Raw genomic sequence first — 16,948 nt, 5'->3', positions numbered from 1 at the left:
CCTGAGACAATAGGATGTTGCAGCTGTTGTCAAGTGTGTTAAGGTCGAGGCTTTGGATTATCACTCGCTACTGTTTTGCCGTGCAAGGCCTCCACCCTCAGTCTCACGTTGTTGTCATGACATTGTTCCCCTTCCTTTGACCTTGAGGACAAACATAGCCCTGTGAAATTCTTGCCTGCATTTGTTCCTTCTAATTGGGCACGGTGTTCTCAATCAGACTCTGAAATGCAGACTCTCTGATGCCATAAATGATGATGAGGAACAGATGCTTGCCAAAAAAAATCCCCTTCCCATTCCAAATTAGATCTTTTATCAATTATTTTCAGAAATTTAAATATATACATTTACTATTTATTATTAATCATTTATACATTTTAGATAGAATATGTTGCTGGGCTCATTTTAATTTGCTGCTGTCTACATCCCCGGCAAAATCTTCATGCATTATTTGGTTCCCTCCCTGGCTTGCTCCTTTTTTCTTCCTGGATGGGTCAGAGTTTGATCCAGAGTTGGATCCAGAGTTGGATCAAGATCCCTTTAAAGGAAGCCAGTTGTCGTCTGATAGTCTTTGATGGAACGTGCCAATGGTGTCACCTTTTTCTATTGTTGGAGGAGTCTGCCGGAAGAAACCTTCCTCAACATCCCAACTCTAAATATTCAGTGGCGCTGTTGCCTCACGGCTGGAAGGTCCTGGGTTCAATCCCACTTGGGGCAATTCTGTGCGGAGTTTGAAGAATGAATGAAGAGAAACAAGGTTGTGAAGATCAAAAGTTCATCAGGTCTGAAATGGTGCTGTCCTTGCCAATTGCAAACACTGCAGGCGAATTGATCTGATTAAAACATTATTTTTTATTAATTTTGAAAATGTTCATTGATCAAGAACTACGTAGGGGCAGACAGTTTCCCAATTATGGAACCAATATTGTAGATTTTTTTCCTATTTGTAGGTACTTTTTTTTGTTTTTTGTTTTGCTCAACAATTAATTTAAAAACTGTGCAATTACAGTTTTTTTTTTATGTGTAAACAAAGTGATATTTCAGGGCGGTGTTACCAAAAATGGTGTCTTTTCAAATCAGAATTTCCGGGTGTTCTCCGATCAGATGCTTCTGATTTGTGGCTGTGCAGCATGAATGTTAGCAGTCAGAATTCCTGACAAAAAGGATGTAGGTTGAAGTGTTTGTCATCCTGTAGAGAAACATCTCACACATACGCTTTTACGAAATTTTGGTATTCACGTTAGAAAGGTTGCATGCAATTCTAAACATTAACCACAAAGATCTGACCCAATGAAACAAATCTGAATTGAACAATAAGGCCATGTGAATGTAACTCAGGCAGCACTCCCTTCATCTGAAATAAATGATGAACCTCCACATTATTCTGGATGCACTTTGTTTTATTCTACTCTTTGTTCAGTTACAGTACGTTGAAGACAATTGGAACTACATCCCCTGGGAACTGTAAAGCTTACAGGCGGCCGTGAGTTTCACTCCTCCTCCAAGCCTTTCTGTGGAGAGAAATGATGAACACAAATGAAAAATCATCTACAGCAAATCAACACGTTTCACACCAGAACTGCATTAACTCTCAATAGTGTTGCTAATTATTAATTATTCAAGATTAAATTACCTGTAACATTCAATACAAGGCAAAATCTGAACTAAATAGTTCAATCAAAACAAACGCTGGCCTGGTTTAATTATTGCAGCTAAACGTGGTGAGCAGTTCTGTTATTAGCAACTTGGCATTAGTAAACTGTGTAATAGCCTCTTACCTTCGACCCAACGTCGCGGCTTTTGGCTCGCATCTTGTTGACCTGAGATTCTGCGATGTCAGCTCTCTCTTCAGCCTCATCCAGCTCATGCTGCAGTTTGCGGCACTTGGTCAGATGAGTATTTGCCTGCTCTTCCTACAGGATTCAGCCAAAAAAAGCCAAGGGGTCACGACATTATACTACAGTTCAAAATGAAATTATGACAGCTGGAAAAGTAGTTTGAATCACTAAATCGTATTTAAGTTCATGCTGAGGGCGAGTTGCTTACAGCCTCCTCAGCTGCTCTCTTGTAGGATTTGACTTTCAGCTGCAGTTTGTCAACCAGATCCTGCAGACGAACGCTGTTCTTGCGGTCTTCTTCAGTCTGAATCAAATGGGGCAGACAAGAAGAATCCGGTTTCATCATGTCTCCCATTAGAATCAAAATGTTTTAAGGCACTTATTTACTCTATTTACTATTACCTGGTACGTGAGCTCTTTGATGCGTCTCTCACATTTGCGAATTCCTTTCACAACGTCACTGCTCTTCCTCTGCTCCAACTCAATCTCAGTCTCCAGCTCCTTCACCTGAAGAAATAACACAACCCTTTAACGCAGTGCTTCTCAATTACTTTCTGTTACGATCCCCCTAGGAAGAAAAAAACATTTTGCGACCCCCCCCCCCCCAAAAAAAAATAACCACTCTTGTATCCATATTGACATAAAAAGAAATATTAAAAATAAAGAAAAATAGATCAACTTACAACAAAATATAACTTTATTACGATTTGTTTTAGTCTGAAACTGAAAATATTTGAAGTGCATCAATTTGCCTGAAATTTGTTTTTTTAATCCTTAAACTACAATTTTTACAATTAAATAATAAATTAAATTAAATAACGCCAATAAATAATAATAAATTAAAATTGATCAGCAAAATTAACTCAGGAGCACAAAATATAAAACAATTATGCTTTTAGCAAAATGAGGAAGTCAGGTCTTTCCTCGTCTCCCACCGTAGTCACGGTGAAGCCAAGCGCTACGTACGCTACGTCATATTTCCTCGTCTTGGCTTTCGGCTGACCTTCCTTTGTCTTAACATATCCGCCTCTCTACGTCTCTCTTGAGGGTTTGTTTACAACTGCTCTTCATATCGCCTGCTCTGTGCCGTGTGCAAAAACACCATAGAGATAATACTAAAAAAAGCATGTTCTCCGCGGTCACAGCCCCCCCCTGACATCGTACCGCGACCCAGGGGGTTTGAGAACCACTGCTTTCATGCTAGAACAACCACTGGCTGGACTAGTTATGAAACTAGCATCCCAGTTCAGGTGTGAACAGGCCAGCCATTTGGCTTTTCCAATTTCCATGCTAAAAGTGCAGCCAGTTGGCTGGATTCGTTTTGTCACCATTGTTCTGCAAATGAGGCAATTTCAAGCCACTCAATTCCTGAAAGGGAACTGATTTTGCTTTGCCTTTCCTGAATAAATCAACATGTTGTAATGTAGCAAGAGAGAGGTAAAGGTTTACGGCTAGTGTACAATATTTTATTACACCATTGTGTGTTCAACAGGCTATAATTTGTAAGGATGTTTCCACTTTTGTGATTAAAATCCTAGTGAAACAAGAATAAATAAAAATCTATTTAAAAAAATACATATAAAGGGAGATGGAAAAAGTAAACATAGTCCTACTGGGTTTGGTGCTATGCAATATACAATAGTGAGCTTTGAAAGCCCGTTCCAGACGCTACTCAGAGCTCTCAGTAGAGCATCCAGGCTCTTTTCATACCCCTCCCCTTATAGCAACTAAACCTGAAGAAAATACTTCAGATCTAAAGCACTAAGTAAAGTAAGCATCACCAATGACATGTTTGTATACTGCTGAAGTTATCTTACCCTGGCCTCGAGCTTCTGCACCTGCTTCTTGCCCCCCTTCAAGGCAATCTGCTCGGCTTCGTCCAGGCGGTGCTGAAGGTCTTTGATGGTTTGCTCCATGTTCTTCTTCATCCTCTCCAGGTGAGCGCTGGTGTCCTGCTCCTTCTTCAGCTCCTCTGCCATCATGGCTGCATCAGTGATGGCCTTCTTGGCCTTTTCCTCTGCATTCCTGCATTCCTGCACGGCGTCCTCCACCTCAGTCTGAAGCTGGGACGTATCGGCCTCCAGCTTCTTCTTCTGGTTTATCAGGCCGGTGTTCTACATTTTAGAAATGTAAACTTTGTAAGTGTAGGACAGTATACTTACAGAAACCAGTCAGTTGTGGTTGCTGGAAAGGCTCCTACCTGTGAGTGCAGCAGCTGCACCCGCTCACTGATGTCCAGCAGTTCCTGCTCAGCCAGTTTGCGGCCTCTCTCAGTTTGCTCCAGAGCCGACCTGAGTTCCTCCAGTTCGGCCTGGAGCAGGTTGTTGCGTCTCTCCACGATGGCCATGTTCTCTTTAAGATCAGAATTCGCTCGGACACAGTCATCCAGTTGAATTTGGCAATCCTTAACAGGGCGGCATAACCACCAAAATATTAACGTTTGTAAACAGACTTTTTGGAACATTTTTGAAAGTGAAACTTTCATGGTCCAAGTTTACCTTCAAATGGGCGTGGACAGATTTAAGCTGCTTCTGGGCCTCTGCTGCCTGCCTGTTGGCCTGGCTTAGCTGGATCTCCATCTCATTGAGGTCTCCCTCCATCTTCTTCTTCAGACGCATGGCCTCGTTCCTGCTGCGACACTCCGCTTCCAGAGAGCTCTGCAGGGTGTCGATGGTCCTTTGCAGGTTCCTCTTGCTCTGCTCCATCTCCTCGTCTTTCTCAGTTAGTTTGCGTTCAATGTCAGCTTTAATTTGATGGAACTCAAGCTGGGCTCTGAGAATCTTTCCCTCCTCGTGCTCCAGGGAGGCCTGGTGGACAGGAGGGTCCAGAGTTATACAGAACAGGAGGCAGTGCCGTGCTGGAAACATGTTGTTCATTAAAAAGAGCCAATACCTCAGCTTCCTCAAGAGCCGACTGGATCTCGCTCTTCTCCTGTTCCAGCTGTTTCCGTAACTTCTCCAGCTCATGGATGCTCTTTCCACTCTCGCCAAGTTGCTCAGTGAGATCAGAAATCTCCTCTGAGGAACGCCAAGCAGTGTGATTACGACGGCTGGGATGCGATTGAAAATTCTTCATGTCTGCCAATCAGAACTTACCCTGTAAGTTCTTATTCTCCCTCTTCATGGTCTCCAGATGATCCAGACACTCCTCATAAGAGTTCTTCAGCTTGAACAGCTCTGTGCTCAGAGCCCTGGCCTCCTTCTGGGAGCTCTCCAGCTCACACTGAGACTCCTCGTACTTCTGCTTCCACTCAGACAGTACCTGGAGTGGATAGAAAGTGCAGCAATCGTTGAAGATGCTCTGGATAAGTGGGGAAACGGCAGCATGCTTTGATGACTCTGCCTCATTTAGTTTCATTAACATTGTCAACTGGACTTGTTCGAGTCACCTCTCATCCAAGGCATGAACTGAAGAAGCTGCTTGGATGAAGCGTCTTCAATCAAACTTAAACAAGTCCAATTGAGTCTTCGGGGGGGGGGGGGGGGGTTGCTCTTCGTGATTAGACCAACATTGTAAAAATATCCACTTGGAATATTGGAGAGTTTAAAAGTTTTTACCTTCTAAAGTATTTTTTTTTTCTACGGGACACATTTCTGTATGTAGAAAAACAGTTGAATGCTGATGGACATCGGTGCCGTGTGTTTACCCCGTTCATCTCAGCATATGCCACAGTGTCGTTCCTAATCCAATCAATGGCAGGTGCTCTTGTTGGATATTCTCAGATTACACACACTGAACTGCCCCCAAACAGATTGTACTTCACCTTGTCGAAGTTCCTTTGCTTCTTGTCCAGAGCGGCTGCAGCAGCGTTCGACCGCTCCACGTCCACCATGAGATCTTCAATCTCATTCTGCAGCCTGTGCTTGGTCTTCTCCAGAGAAGAGCATTTAGCATTCACCGCTTCAACGGCCTCCTCGGCGTCCTGCAGGCGCTGAGCCAGCTTCTTCCTTCAGAAATCATTTAGTCTCAGTCCAGTTGGGCTCGATGTGTACATCTTACCATCTTTAACTTATACGGCTGCTTGTTCACCTAACAAACAAACTTTTTGTTCGTCTTACATTTTAATAGGAACATAATACAAACAAAAAGCTGATCTGCCAGACAAAGTAAAATGTAAAAGGAATTGCATGCCACAATTTGAATCTCAAACTCACTTGGCCTCCTCCAGCTCCTCGGTTCTCTGGATGGCGTCGGTCTCGTACTTTGTTCTCCACTGAGCCACCTCAGCGTTCGCCTTGGACATGCCGCGCTGCAGCTCAGCCTTGCCCTCCTGCTCCTCCTCATACTGCTCCCTGAGGAGGTCACAGTCATGACGGGCGGACTGCAACGCATGGGCCAGGGCACTCTTGGCCTGTCAAAAGAAAATGGCATCAAAGTGTAGTAATCTTTCGCTGACATTGCAGTACACAGCCTTCATGAATCACTGTCCAGGCTTGTCAGTGTGATTTGAAACATGACTTCACCTTGGTTTCCTCCTCAAGTTGTCGTTTAAGATCTTCAATCTGCTGAGTGTAGGACAACTTTCCTCTTGTCAGTTGAGAGACGAGAGAATCCTTCTCTTCCAGCTGCCTCGAGAGCTCACCTAGTATTTTGACAAATGTGGAATATATTATCCATTGTCTCAAGAAACCTTATATTCTAAATCAAATCAAAATGAATTTCAATTTTGGGGTAGAAAGTAAAAATCTACCATTTTCTGTCTGAAGTTTTGCTTTTTGCATGTTGAAGTCGTTGATCCATCGTTGCGCCTCTTCAAATTTGGCCTTGTATTCAATCATTTGATCTTCCACGGTCCTGCAAGTTTTCTCTAGATTTGTCTAGATTGCAAATAAAAACATAAATACAATCTTAATACTCGCACATCTGTGAGATGTGGGTAACAGCAACAGAAGTTGTTTCTGAGTTTGATCCACCTTCGTCTTCACTATGTGCTCCATGTTGGAGACCACGTCATCCAGCTCCAGCTTCAGCTCACTCTTCTCCTTCTCCAGCTTCTGCTTGACTCTCTGCAGGTTGTCGATCTGTTCTCCCAGGTCGGCCACGCTGTCGGCTTGTTTCTTCCTGAGCGTGGCCGTGGTGGCTTCATGCTGCAGAGTGGCCTCTTCGAGGTCTCTGCGGAGTTTCAGGAATTCCGCCTCCCTCTTCTTGTTCATCTCGATCTGGGCGGATGTTGCTCCTCCGGCCTCCTCCAGCCTCTCGCTGATCTCCTCCAGCTCTCTGGCTAAATCTGCTCTCTGTTTCTCCACCTTGGCCCGGGCAGCTCGCTCTGCTTCCAGCTCTTCCTCCAGCTCCTCAATGCGGGCCTTTGAAAGCAGAATTAAGTATTAGCAACTTCCAACGAGGTGTTTTCCACATTTTGAAACAATGCACTGTTCGGAAATCACCTGGAGCTCTTTTAGCTTCTTTTGAAGCTGGAGGGTGATGGCCTGCTCGTCCTCGATCTTATTGCTAAGCTGATTGATCTCGAAGTCTTTCCTGTGGAGATCAGTTTTGAGTCATCCACTCTGCATGCGTCAGAAAAATTGTTTTTAGAATCATGCACTTACTTTTTCAGATGCTCTTCCAGGTTTTGCTTGTCATTCTCTAGATCCATGATGCTCTCATGTGTTAATTTCAAGTCACCCTCCAACTTCCTCTTTGCTCTCTCAAGATCCATCCGGACCTTCTTTTCTTGTTCTAGTGAACCTTCCAGCTGGAAAGTAAGTCAGACCACGTTCCTCAATATGAAGCGTATTCAATCTTACTCAACACATTTAACTTTGGGTGGAAACAACACATAGCAAGACTCTCACGTCGTCCACTTGTTGCTCCAGCTTGGCCTTGGCCTTGGTCAGAGTGTTGACTTTGTCCTCTTCACTCTGCAGGTCATCCAGTGTTTGCTGATGAGCCTCCTGCAAGGCTTTCTTTTCCTTTGTCAGCTTAGCAATGATTTCATCCAGAGCAGCCATCTCCTCCACCAGGTTCTTTACCTGTCAAGGTGTTGCAGTTTTCAGGCGAGAATCCTGTCGCTCATTCATTCACTTTACATTCAGGGCTCGCCGCTCTACCTTGTTCTCAGTGGCGTGCTTCTCTTTCTCCACTTTAGCCAGAGTTAATTCTAAGTCATCGATGTCTTTCTTTAGCTCAGAGCACTCGTCCTCCAGCTTCCTCTTCTTAGCAGTTAGCTCGGCATTCATCTCCTCCTCGTCCTCCAGCCTCTCTGATAGCTCTTTGGCTTTTGCTTCCATCTGAATTTTGTGTTTTATCAGGCCCTCGCATCTTTCTTCAGCGTCCGCAAGATTGTCTTGCTCCTAAATTGAAATGGTCAGTAACTCATTAAAATGGTATGTACATAATGAACACTTTTTTTTTTTATTCATATTTCTGTGTTTTATATGGTTACAGTTTAATATGGCATTATTTAGAATCCTGTCATTGGCTCACCGCTTGGACTTGGAGCTGCAGATCGTTCTTCTCTTGGAGAAGAGTGACCATTTTCTCCTCGAGTTCCTTTCTCCGACTTTCTGATTTGGCGTAAGCCTCTTTGAGCTTGAGGAATTCTTCCTTCATGTTGGCCATCTCCTTTTCGGCCTCTGCGGACCTCAGCAGAGGTTTAATCTTGAAGAACAGCTTCATCCAGGGCCAATTCTTGACCCCCATGAACGCACGAATGTTCCACTGGATCACCAGCAGTGCATCCCTGTCAAAGACCGCCCGTCAAATTTATTATTGCAGCATAACACGAGATAATTAAACAATTAAAAATCGTGTGCTTTGTTTCAATGCATTTTTAAGTTCTTGATCCAGCTGACCTCCTTTCAACAATCTTCTGGAATTCCACTCTTGCCAGCAGGCCTCTCGATCTGGCCTGGATCCCAGTGATAATCAGTGACAAACGGTCATCCCGCATCTCCTCTAATTGACCAAGAAGACCAGCCTTGAAGAACACCTGAAGGACCATGTCAGACATGACATAAACTCGATATTCAGATTTATAAAGCTGTGGACAATGTAAATAATTGAATATTATGGCAAATACGAACTAAAACACATTGTTTCATTCGACTAACACTTTATACAATACAGATTTATAATGTGTCATGCTATTTTCCTCTTCCTCATTCCTCCTCACCTTGGTGTGTCCGAACTTGTACTGACTATGATCAATCTCCAGAGACCCAAGAAGTTTCTCTGCGCCCTTCTTGCTGTCAATGAACTGACCCTCAGGGATGGCGGCGGGATTCAGGATGCGATATCTGGAAAAGAATAAGTAAAAAATTATACCCTAGACAATTATTATATGTTTAACTGACTGTTCCATCCAATACCTCTGTTTGAAATCTCCGTAGAGGATCCTGTTGGGGAAGCCCTTTCTGCAGATCCTGATGCCCTCCAGTACCCCGTTACAGCGCAGCTGGTGCATCACCAGTGGATTCTCCATGGCCCCGGGGGTCTTGGTCTCATTGGGGATGATGCAGCGCACAAAGTGAGGGTGAGTGGACCTTAAGTTGGTCATCAGCTTGTTGAGGTTCTCCTGTTGATGCAAATATCATATTTGTGAGGCATATCAAGGTGAAACTGTGTGATTGTCTCAGCTTTCTGTTTCTGCAGCCGGTCACACACTCCTCTGTGTTTACTGACCCTGTGTAAGGCAGAGACCGTTTGGAAGGATGAACCCTTCTTCTTGCTTCCTTTGCCTCTTCCAGTATCTGCTCAAACATCATTGTGCAACATATTAGATTGCATTAACAGACGGGAAATATCAAGTCAATATTTGTGGTACATTCAGTTTATTCTTACCTGAATCAGTGCCAGCGTAATTAGCAAAGAGCACAGACAGCAGTTTCAGAGTTGATTTCTGGTACAGTGCAACGACGGTCTCGTTCAGAGGATCCTTGTTCTTCACCAGCCAGTTGTTGATGTTGTAATCAACAGTTCCAGCATAGTGCATCAGAGCAAAGTGAGCCTCTGGCTTCCCTTTCACAATTCTGGGCTTCTGGAAATTGGCAGATTTCCCGAGATGGTTGTCATAAAGCTTGGCTTTAAAGGTGGTGTCACTGGCTTTGGGGAACATGCACTCCTCTTCTAGGATGGACATGATACCTAAGGGCTGAGGAAGGAAAAACGTTATCTTAGAAAAATGAGCAAACATCTTTACGCATAGCTGAAACAGTAAAAGACAATCTCACCTTTTCAATCAGGTCAATGCAGGCCTGCAAGTCCATCCCGAAGTCGATGAAGGTCCATTCAATGCCCTCTTTCTTGTACTCTTCCTGCTCCAGCACAAACATGTGGTGGTTGAAGAACTGCTGCAGTTTCTCATTGGTGAAGTTGATGCACAGCTGCTCAAAGGTGTTGAACTGCAATGCAAAGTGACACATTTAAAATGCAGCTTCTATTTGCGTCTTTGCGACCTCACTGAAGTTGAATTGAGGGAACTCATTTGCATTTAGTGCATCAATCATTGAAAGATAAAAAGAAGAAGCGCACATCAAAGATCTCAAAGCCGGCGATGTCCAGCACGCCGATGAAGTACTGGCGGGGCTGCTTGGTGTCCAGGGATTGGTTGATTCTTATCACCATCCATAGAAACATCTTCTCATACACTGCCTTCGACAGCGCACCGACAGCATAGTACACCTAAAAACGTCAAACTCGGAAAATGAGTGTCTTATTGTCCTTGTGCCAGCAGTGTTGTTGCCATCCAAAGAAATCTATCGTACAACTTACAATAAATTGATCACTTGCATGTTATTCATACCTGTTGGACATTTTGTCCCTTGGTGACCCACTCGTTCCCGACTTTAACTCTCGGGTGACAGAGACCTTTGATGAGGTCAGCAGAGTTCAGGCCCATCAGGTATGAAATTTTGTCAGCATCTGCGAAAAGGCATCAACTTTAATGTAAAACTGTAACGGCGCTGACCAGGAGTGAACGGGGATATAGTGTGATGTGATTTACAGAGACGTGGCTGCACCACGATGCTCCCGACAACAGTGTCTCTCTGGCCGGGTTCGAGACGGTACGGGCTGATCGGGATTTCACCGCATGCGGCAAGCGCAAAGGAGGCGGGCTTGTTGTGCTCATTAACAACAAGTGGCGTCATCCCGGTAATATCACGGTTCAAAAACGGATATGTAGCCCGGACCTTGGACTATTAGCCATTGGACTGCGGCCATATTACTTGCCCCGGGAGATCTCACATGCCATCATTATTTACTGTTTATATCCCCCCCATCTGCCAACCCGACAGTGGCATGTTACTTCATCCATGGAGCAGTGGCAGAACTCCAGATGTCTCACCCCAGTGCCCTTCAGTCCCTACTGGTGTCGGTCCCCAACCAGCAGAATCCTGTGAGCTCTTGTCACCCCCTCCCCTTTCACACCCCCACTCTTCCACTTGTGAAGGTCTCAATGGTTCTCCTCACCTTTTCAGCCATCCACCCACCCCCCACTTCACACCCCAGCCTTCAGACTTGACCTCTCTCCACCAAGACCAGCAGCGTCCCTGGCAATTGACCAGATCAGGAATCAGTTGAGAGCTCTTCACCCAGGCAAAGCAGCAGGCCCTGACGGGGTCAGCCCGGGGGAGTTCTGCATTGGCTCTTCTCCATGAGTCTCAGCCTTTGAAGCGTTCCTGTTCTGTGGAAGACTTCCTGTGTTGTTCTAGTACCAAAGACCCCAGGAGCCCTAAGGACTACAGGCCAGTGGCTTTGACTTCACACATCATGAAGTCCCTAGAACATCTGATCCTGGACCAGATACGGCCGATTGTCAGCCCATCCCTGAGACCCTCCAGTTCGCCTACCAGCCCCTCCTGGGAGTAGAGGACGCTATCATCTACCTTCTGAACCGTGTCTACACTCACCTGAACCAGCCGGCCAGCTCCGTGAGGATCATATTTTTTGACTTCTCACGTGCCTTTAACACCATCAGGCCGGCTTGACCGGGGTCGAAGCTGACGGAGATGCAGGTTGAAGCCCCTCTCGTGTCATGGATTACTGATCACCTGACTGGCAGACCGCAGTATGTACGCCTGCAGAGCTACGTGCCAGAATGATCAGTAATACTGGGGCACCTCAGGGAACTGTTCTCGCTCCCTTCCTCTTCACCCTTTACACCACAGACTTCAGCTATCAGTCAGAGTCATGCCATCTTCAGAAGGTCTCTGATGACTTATCCATATGGATGTATCAGCAGGGGGAGGAGTCTGAGTACAGGGCGGTGGTAAATGACTTTGTCACATGGTGTGAACAGAACCACCTGCAGCTCAACGTGGCAAAGACAAAGGAACTGGTGGCGGACCCCAGGAGAACAAAGTCACCAATGATCCCTGCTTCCATACCATGCCATACCAATGATCCTGTTTCCGGGCCTTCAAGAGAAAACTTCTCTTACCTTCAGTGCCATCGGCCTCCGCCTGCTCCTCCCTCTGTCTCAGCTTGAACTTCATGTTGCCGTGATGCATGATGGCGCCAATCAGCTTGTAAATGCCGTTCTTCTCTTCTTGAGTGAAGCCCAGAACATCAAAAGCATCCTGAACGAGAACAGTTTAATTGTATTTCAGATGACGGTGATTCCCTGCTTTATGTCTCTCTGCTGTGTAGAGATCCTGCCAAGAGCCCACTTTCATCACAGCTGACTTTAGACATCTAATCCAGTCTATTCACACTAATTTAAGGACGGAAATAAGACTGTTTACTTAAAAATGCTTGCTTAGTTAGAAATGAGACAATAAGAGGGACAGTAAAAGTTAGACATTTTGGAGACAAGGTCAGAGAGACCAGACTTTGATGGTTTGGACATGTCCAGAGGAGAGACAGGGACTATATCGGTAGAAGGATGCTGAGGATGGAGCTGCCAGGGAACAGGACTAGAGGATGACCCAGGAGAAGATACATGGACGTAGTGAGGGAGGACAGGAGAGTGGCTGGTGTTGGGGAGGACGATGCAAAGGACAGGGTGAAGTGGAGAAGGTTGGGTTGCTGTGGCGACTCCTCGCGGGACAAGAAGAAAGTACAGTGGTAGATATTCTTGCCTACAAATGCATGAGGTTTCAGAATCCCACACCAGCATCATGACAACGTTGGCTTTTTCTGTACAGGTGCAACTTTTACTTCCTAAAAGACATCATGGTGCGTCCCCACTCACATCAGTGGCCATCAGCTCGTCAGCGTCGTTGATGGAGGCTACTGTTGTCTCTCCTTGGGAGATGAAGGGGTAGTCATACGGGTTGTTGGTGATGAGCAGCATCTCTGAATACCAAACATACAAGTCGTATTTTACATGTGAAAACATGACAAATCCAAGCTGTTCCTGATCTGGAGATTTATTTACCCAGCAGCTCAGGTTTCTTCTGAGACAGGATCTGATAGAAAATGTGATAATCCCTCTCAGCCTTAAGTTGAAAAGTGACACGGGACTTCTCCAGCAGATCTGTAAAGACATTTCCATTATGGAGGGGGTAAGCTGATCCTTTTCAGCAGACTCTATGAATAAACAGTGCAGAGGACAGATGTCTCACATGTCTCAATGTCAGCTGAAGCCAGCTTTCCACTGGCTGCAAAATGAATTCGGATGAATTTGCCCTAAAAATTATGGAGAGAAAATAAACACCCACAATATTATAATGTATCAGATGCAAAGGGCTATTTCATTGCAGAGAAACCTACAAATCTAGAGGAGTTGTCATTCCTGATGGTCTTAGCATTACCAAAGGCCTCTAAAGCGGGGTTCGCCTGGATGATTTGATCCTCCAGAGTACCCTAAAAAAAATACATTCAAGCAGGTAAACATCAGAGGAGATGATGCAATGTTGAGTTTCAGCTTTAAGAATGCTGCCGTTCGAACCTTTTTCTCAGAGCCGGAGTCCTTCTTCACGCCTCCTGCTGCGATGCTTGCAAAGTATTGTATGACTCTCTTGGTGTTGACCGTTTTCCCAGCACCAGATTCTCCACTGAATGCACAATTTCAATTATTTTTGATGAATTAACAGTAGAATAAAATGTTGCGTTTTTGAGGCGTGCATGGTTTCCCCTGTTATTAATGGGAGTTACTAATAACTCAGCCTTTCTTCCTTCCTTATTGTGGCTAATTCAATGTAGCAGAGTATCACAATAGTGGCTGCATCAATGGCATATAACTGAATCCCATCACATTATAGCAGCCCGTAAATATGCACTCTATTGTTTATCTATTTTGTTTTCTCCATTAAATCCATTTACTATTAGCGTCCATATTCTGTCCTCTATGTATGGTCAGAAATGATGGCAGGAGAAACAACACACAGGAGGTAAAATATGTCCTGTAACATGATATGAGGTGTGTGAAACAAATGAAGGAAAAAAACACAACTCACGTGATGAGAATTGACTGATTTTCTCTGTCTGGAAAGAGAAGAAAAGCACTTTTTTTTAAGCTTAGTCTCCCATCTTCTTCGATTCTTCAACAAACTCCTGCTTTATATTACCAGTCAGCATGTACTGGTAGGCGTTGTCAGAGATGGAGAAGATGTGAGGAGGCGCCTCGGTCCTCTTCTTCCCCCTGTAGGCAACCACGACTTCTTGGTTGTAGACTGGCAGCCACTTGTAGGGGTTGACGGTCACGCAGAACAGCCCAGAGTAGGTCTGCAGGAAAGAGGAGATTTTGATTTCATCATATTACCCGCTGATTTGTGCGTGTTCTATGTGTTAGCAGTGCTTTCCGACTCACGTAGATCATCCATGCTGCGTAGCGCTCTTTGAGGTTGAACAGCACGGCGGGCTCATTGAGGAAGGTGGACATGGCCATGTCTTCGATTTTATCGAACTTTGGCGGGTTCTGAGGGTGGACATCGCAGTCCTTCACCGTGACCGTCTGAGGGTGGAGAGAGGATGCATTAATAGTCTGATCACGCCACACTGGAAGCCCCTCAAGTGTAAATGAACTACCGGAGTCCTGCCTTCCATCATCATTGTGTCCGGTTTAGTTTCATCTCGAGCTGCTGCTCACTCACCTTCCCCTTGGCGGTCTGAACGGTGACTTTGTCCCCCTCGCGGCTGACAACGGAAGCCTTGACAAACTCCTCGTCGTGATCCGGAACGTAGCATTCCTTCTTCATGTCAAAGGGTCGGGTCTGGGCCTCCAGACGCTCCTTGTCGGACTTCCTCAGGTACGTGGCTGCTGGCCCAAACTCTCTCATGGCAGCGTCACCCATTTTTACCGGTTCTGTAGAAAAATGACAATTCAATTGTTATCCATTTATGTAAAAGCATAAAAAAGAAAGAGAAAAAAGATAATAAAAAGGAAAGAAAGAAAAGCTGTTGACACCGTCTTTGTAATTAGATGTTGTCCTTACCTTACTTGTCCGTGCTGAGGAGACTGAGGCAATCCTACGGAAAGAAATAAGGTCAACGTGTTTTCCACACAAATGCAGACACAATGCTTGACTTTTTGAGTGTTGATGCTGAATCAGAAGTTCCTGCATCTTACCTTGAGACAGAATGGGGACCTATTGGGGGGTTCACCATGAGTCCTCTTTATAAACAAAGCCTCTCGGCCAAATATGGAGGGGCCCTCCAGCGTCCAAGAATGCTATTGTGTCTGAGCCGGGTTGGGGTTCCAGAAAGCGAGGGAGGGGGTTAATGAGCGGCAGAGAGCAATATAGGAATCAGCAGGTCGGAGTCTTATCAGTGATGGGTTCTCCTGACAAGACCATATTAGGATCTCCATGCAGTGTGGCCATTAATCATAGGTATCCTCAAGCAGCCCAGTGACTACAACTCGGTTTTTAAATAGACGCAGGGAGGAATTCCTTTCTCCTCATCCCGGACAGTGTTTCTGGTGCAGGAACTATGTCGTTCATATTGTTCCCAGAAGCATCCTCACACAAGACAGGCCAGAATTATAGCGAGGAAAAATCTATTAACTGTTATAATGTAGGACTTTCAATGGAAACAAGACCTCAGGGGTGTTTAGACAGGGTGTTTGACTGTACTTGTACTGTAATACATACTACTGTTTGACTGTACTTGTACTGCTCTAACATTCTATCTAATAAATATATTCATCATCATTTACATATCTGAGTTAAATCTATATTGTATTCTTACATGAAATGAAATGCCAATCCTATCTTATTTTCTGTAAATATGTATAATCTCAGTATGTTCTCTCTTGGATCTACAGTGAGTGTTTTCTTTGATAATTGCTAAATAACTTTAAAATCAGCCCAATATATATATAAGATATATATATAGATGTACAATTACGAACGAGCCTGGAAAAACAAGCAGGAATGAAGCAGTTCTCCAAACACAAAGGAACATGAATGTCATGTGTGGGTCTCAGCCCCCCCCCCAGGGCCTAGATGCAGTCCCTGTGAGACGCTGCTAACACGACCAGGCTTTGCAATAACATCAACAGCCATCCCATTCTGAGTGCGTCGCTCTAAATAAAGAACATTAGTCTGTGTGATTAACCAGGCGACAAGTGCGAGGAGCCCAGACCGAGGTCCGCCGCAGGTGACATGCTTGAGATTCACCAAAAGGCAGAACCGGTGACACACAATAGCGCACGACACCAGCATGACATGCGCCAGTGCAATGCCAAGGTCACTGCAGAAGCCTTCTGCCATTATCAGACACCAGCGAGTGAAACCCGGCCCCTCGGTTACGGGCCTGTTGACACGGCATTGTGTCTTTGAGGACAAAGATAACGGTGTGAAATTCCTGCTGAGAAGTCTGCACTGATTGAGGAGAGCAGCCCCGGAGGCGTTCAGAGTCCCGCCTTACACTGGACACGCCGATATCTCCTGCACGTCACCGTTCAGTTTCAAGCGTGGCGGCGACCCCGAGCTGCTCCAGAGTCTAACCGCTCCTAAAGCATCAGCAGATGAACCTGCCAGCTGCCGTTCATCAAGCTGCGCTGGACAGAGAACGTGTAGACCGCCCGCCGCATCGCAAGTCACTGGCACCCGTAATAGCAGCCCCTTTAAAGGTTAACAGATAAAAGGAGGGTCAACAACTGCTGACAAGTGGCCAGATGATTTCCATTCTGATCATTTCTCCAGGCCTTTTACTGACAGCTGGCGTCAGAGTGCCAAACCGGAGTGGCAGATTCCGCGGCCCCTCTAAGGACTAAGCGAATGCAAGAC

The 16,948-nt window shown here is 45.3% G+C and overlaps 1 protein-coding gene across 1 annotated transcript; it reads right to left on the bottom strand.

The window, feature by feature from the left end:
• Window positions 1–1,379: 1,379 nt before the first annotated feature.
• LOC137904513 (myosin-7) lies at window positions 1,380–15,185 on the bottom strand. The gene is made up of 38 exons (XM_068748703.1): window positions 15,152–15,185; window positions 14,810–15,021; window positions 14,527–14,670; window positions 14,285–14,441; window positions 14,174–14,201; window positions 13,666–13,771; window positions 13,488–13,580; window positions 13,340–13,403; window positions 13,153–13,251; window positions 12,967–13,070; window positions 12,214–12,352; window positions 10,576–10,694; window positions 10,305–10,454; window positions 10,004–10,174; window positions 9,615–9,924; window positions 9,456–9,523; window positions 9,143–9,348; window positions 8,947–9,070; window positions 8,627–8,763; window positions 8,259–8,514; window positions 7,883–8,125; window positions 7,628–7,804; window positions 7,382–7,527; window positions 7,220–7,310; window positions 6,749–7,138; window positions 6,526–6,652; window positions 6,299–6,417; window positions 5,990–6,186; window positions 5,599–5,782; window positions 4,931–5,096; window positions 4,728–4,852; window positions 4,334–4,642; window positions 4,036–4,239; window positions 3,653–3,949; window positions 2,238–2,342; window positions 2,044–2,139; window positions 1,776–1,910; window positions 1,380–1,508 (listed from the first exon to the last, which is right to left on the bottom strand). The coding sequence occupies exons 2-38, from the start codon at window positions 15,008–15,010 to the stop codon at window positions 1,488–1,490; spliced, it is 5,808 nt and encodes a 1,935-aa protein (XP_068604804.1). The 5' UTR covers window positions 15,011–15,021; window positions 15,152–15,185; the 3' UTR covers window positions 1,380–1,487.
• Window positions 15,186–16,948: the final 1,763 nt, after the last annotated feature.

This window comes from Brachionichthys hirsutus, chromosome 15 (genome assembly GCF_040956055.1).
Source record: "Brachionichthys hirsutus isolate HB-005 chromosome 15, CSIRO-AGI_Bhir_v1, whole genome shotgun sequence".
NCBI lineage: Eukaryota > Metazoa > Chordata > Actinopteri > Lophiiformes > Brachionichthyidae > Brachionichthys > Brachionichthys hirsutus.
Note: the sequence above shows the minus strand (reverse complement) of the source record. Positions and strands in the feature narration are given on the sequence as shown.

What these genes read in the sequence shown, in the direction of transcription:
- LOC137904513 (XM_068748703.1), bottom strand. Translation starts at nt 15,010, where the DNA reads ATGGGTGACGCTGCCATGAGAGAGTTTGGGCCAGCAGCCACGTACCTG. An exon ending in GGAGAATAAGAACTTACAGG is followed by an intron (nt 4,853 to 4,930) that starts GTAAGTTCTGAT and finishes GGCGTTCCTCAG; the next exon opens with AGGAGATTTCTGATCTCACT. An exon ending in CTGTCCACGCCCATTTGAAG is followed by an intron (nt 4,240 to 4,333) that starts GTAAACTTGGAC and finishes CGCCCTGTTAAG; the next exon opens with GATTGCCAAATTCAACTGGA.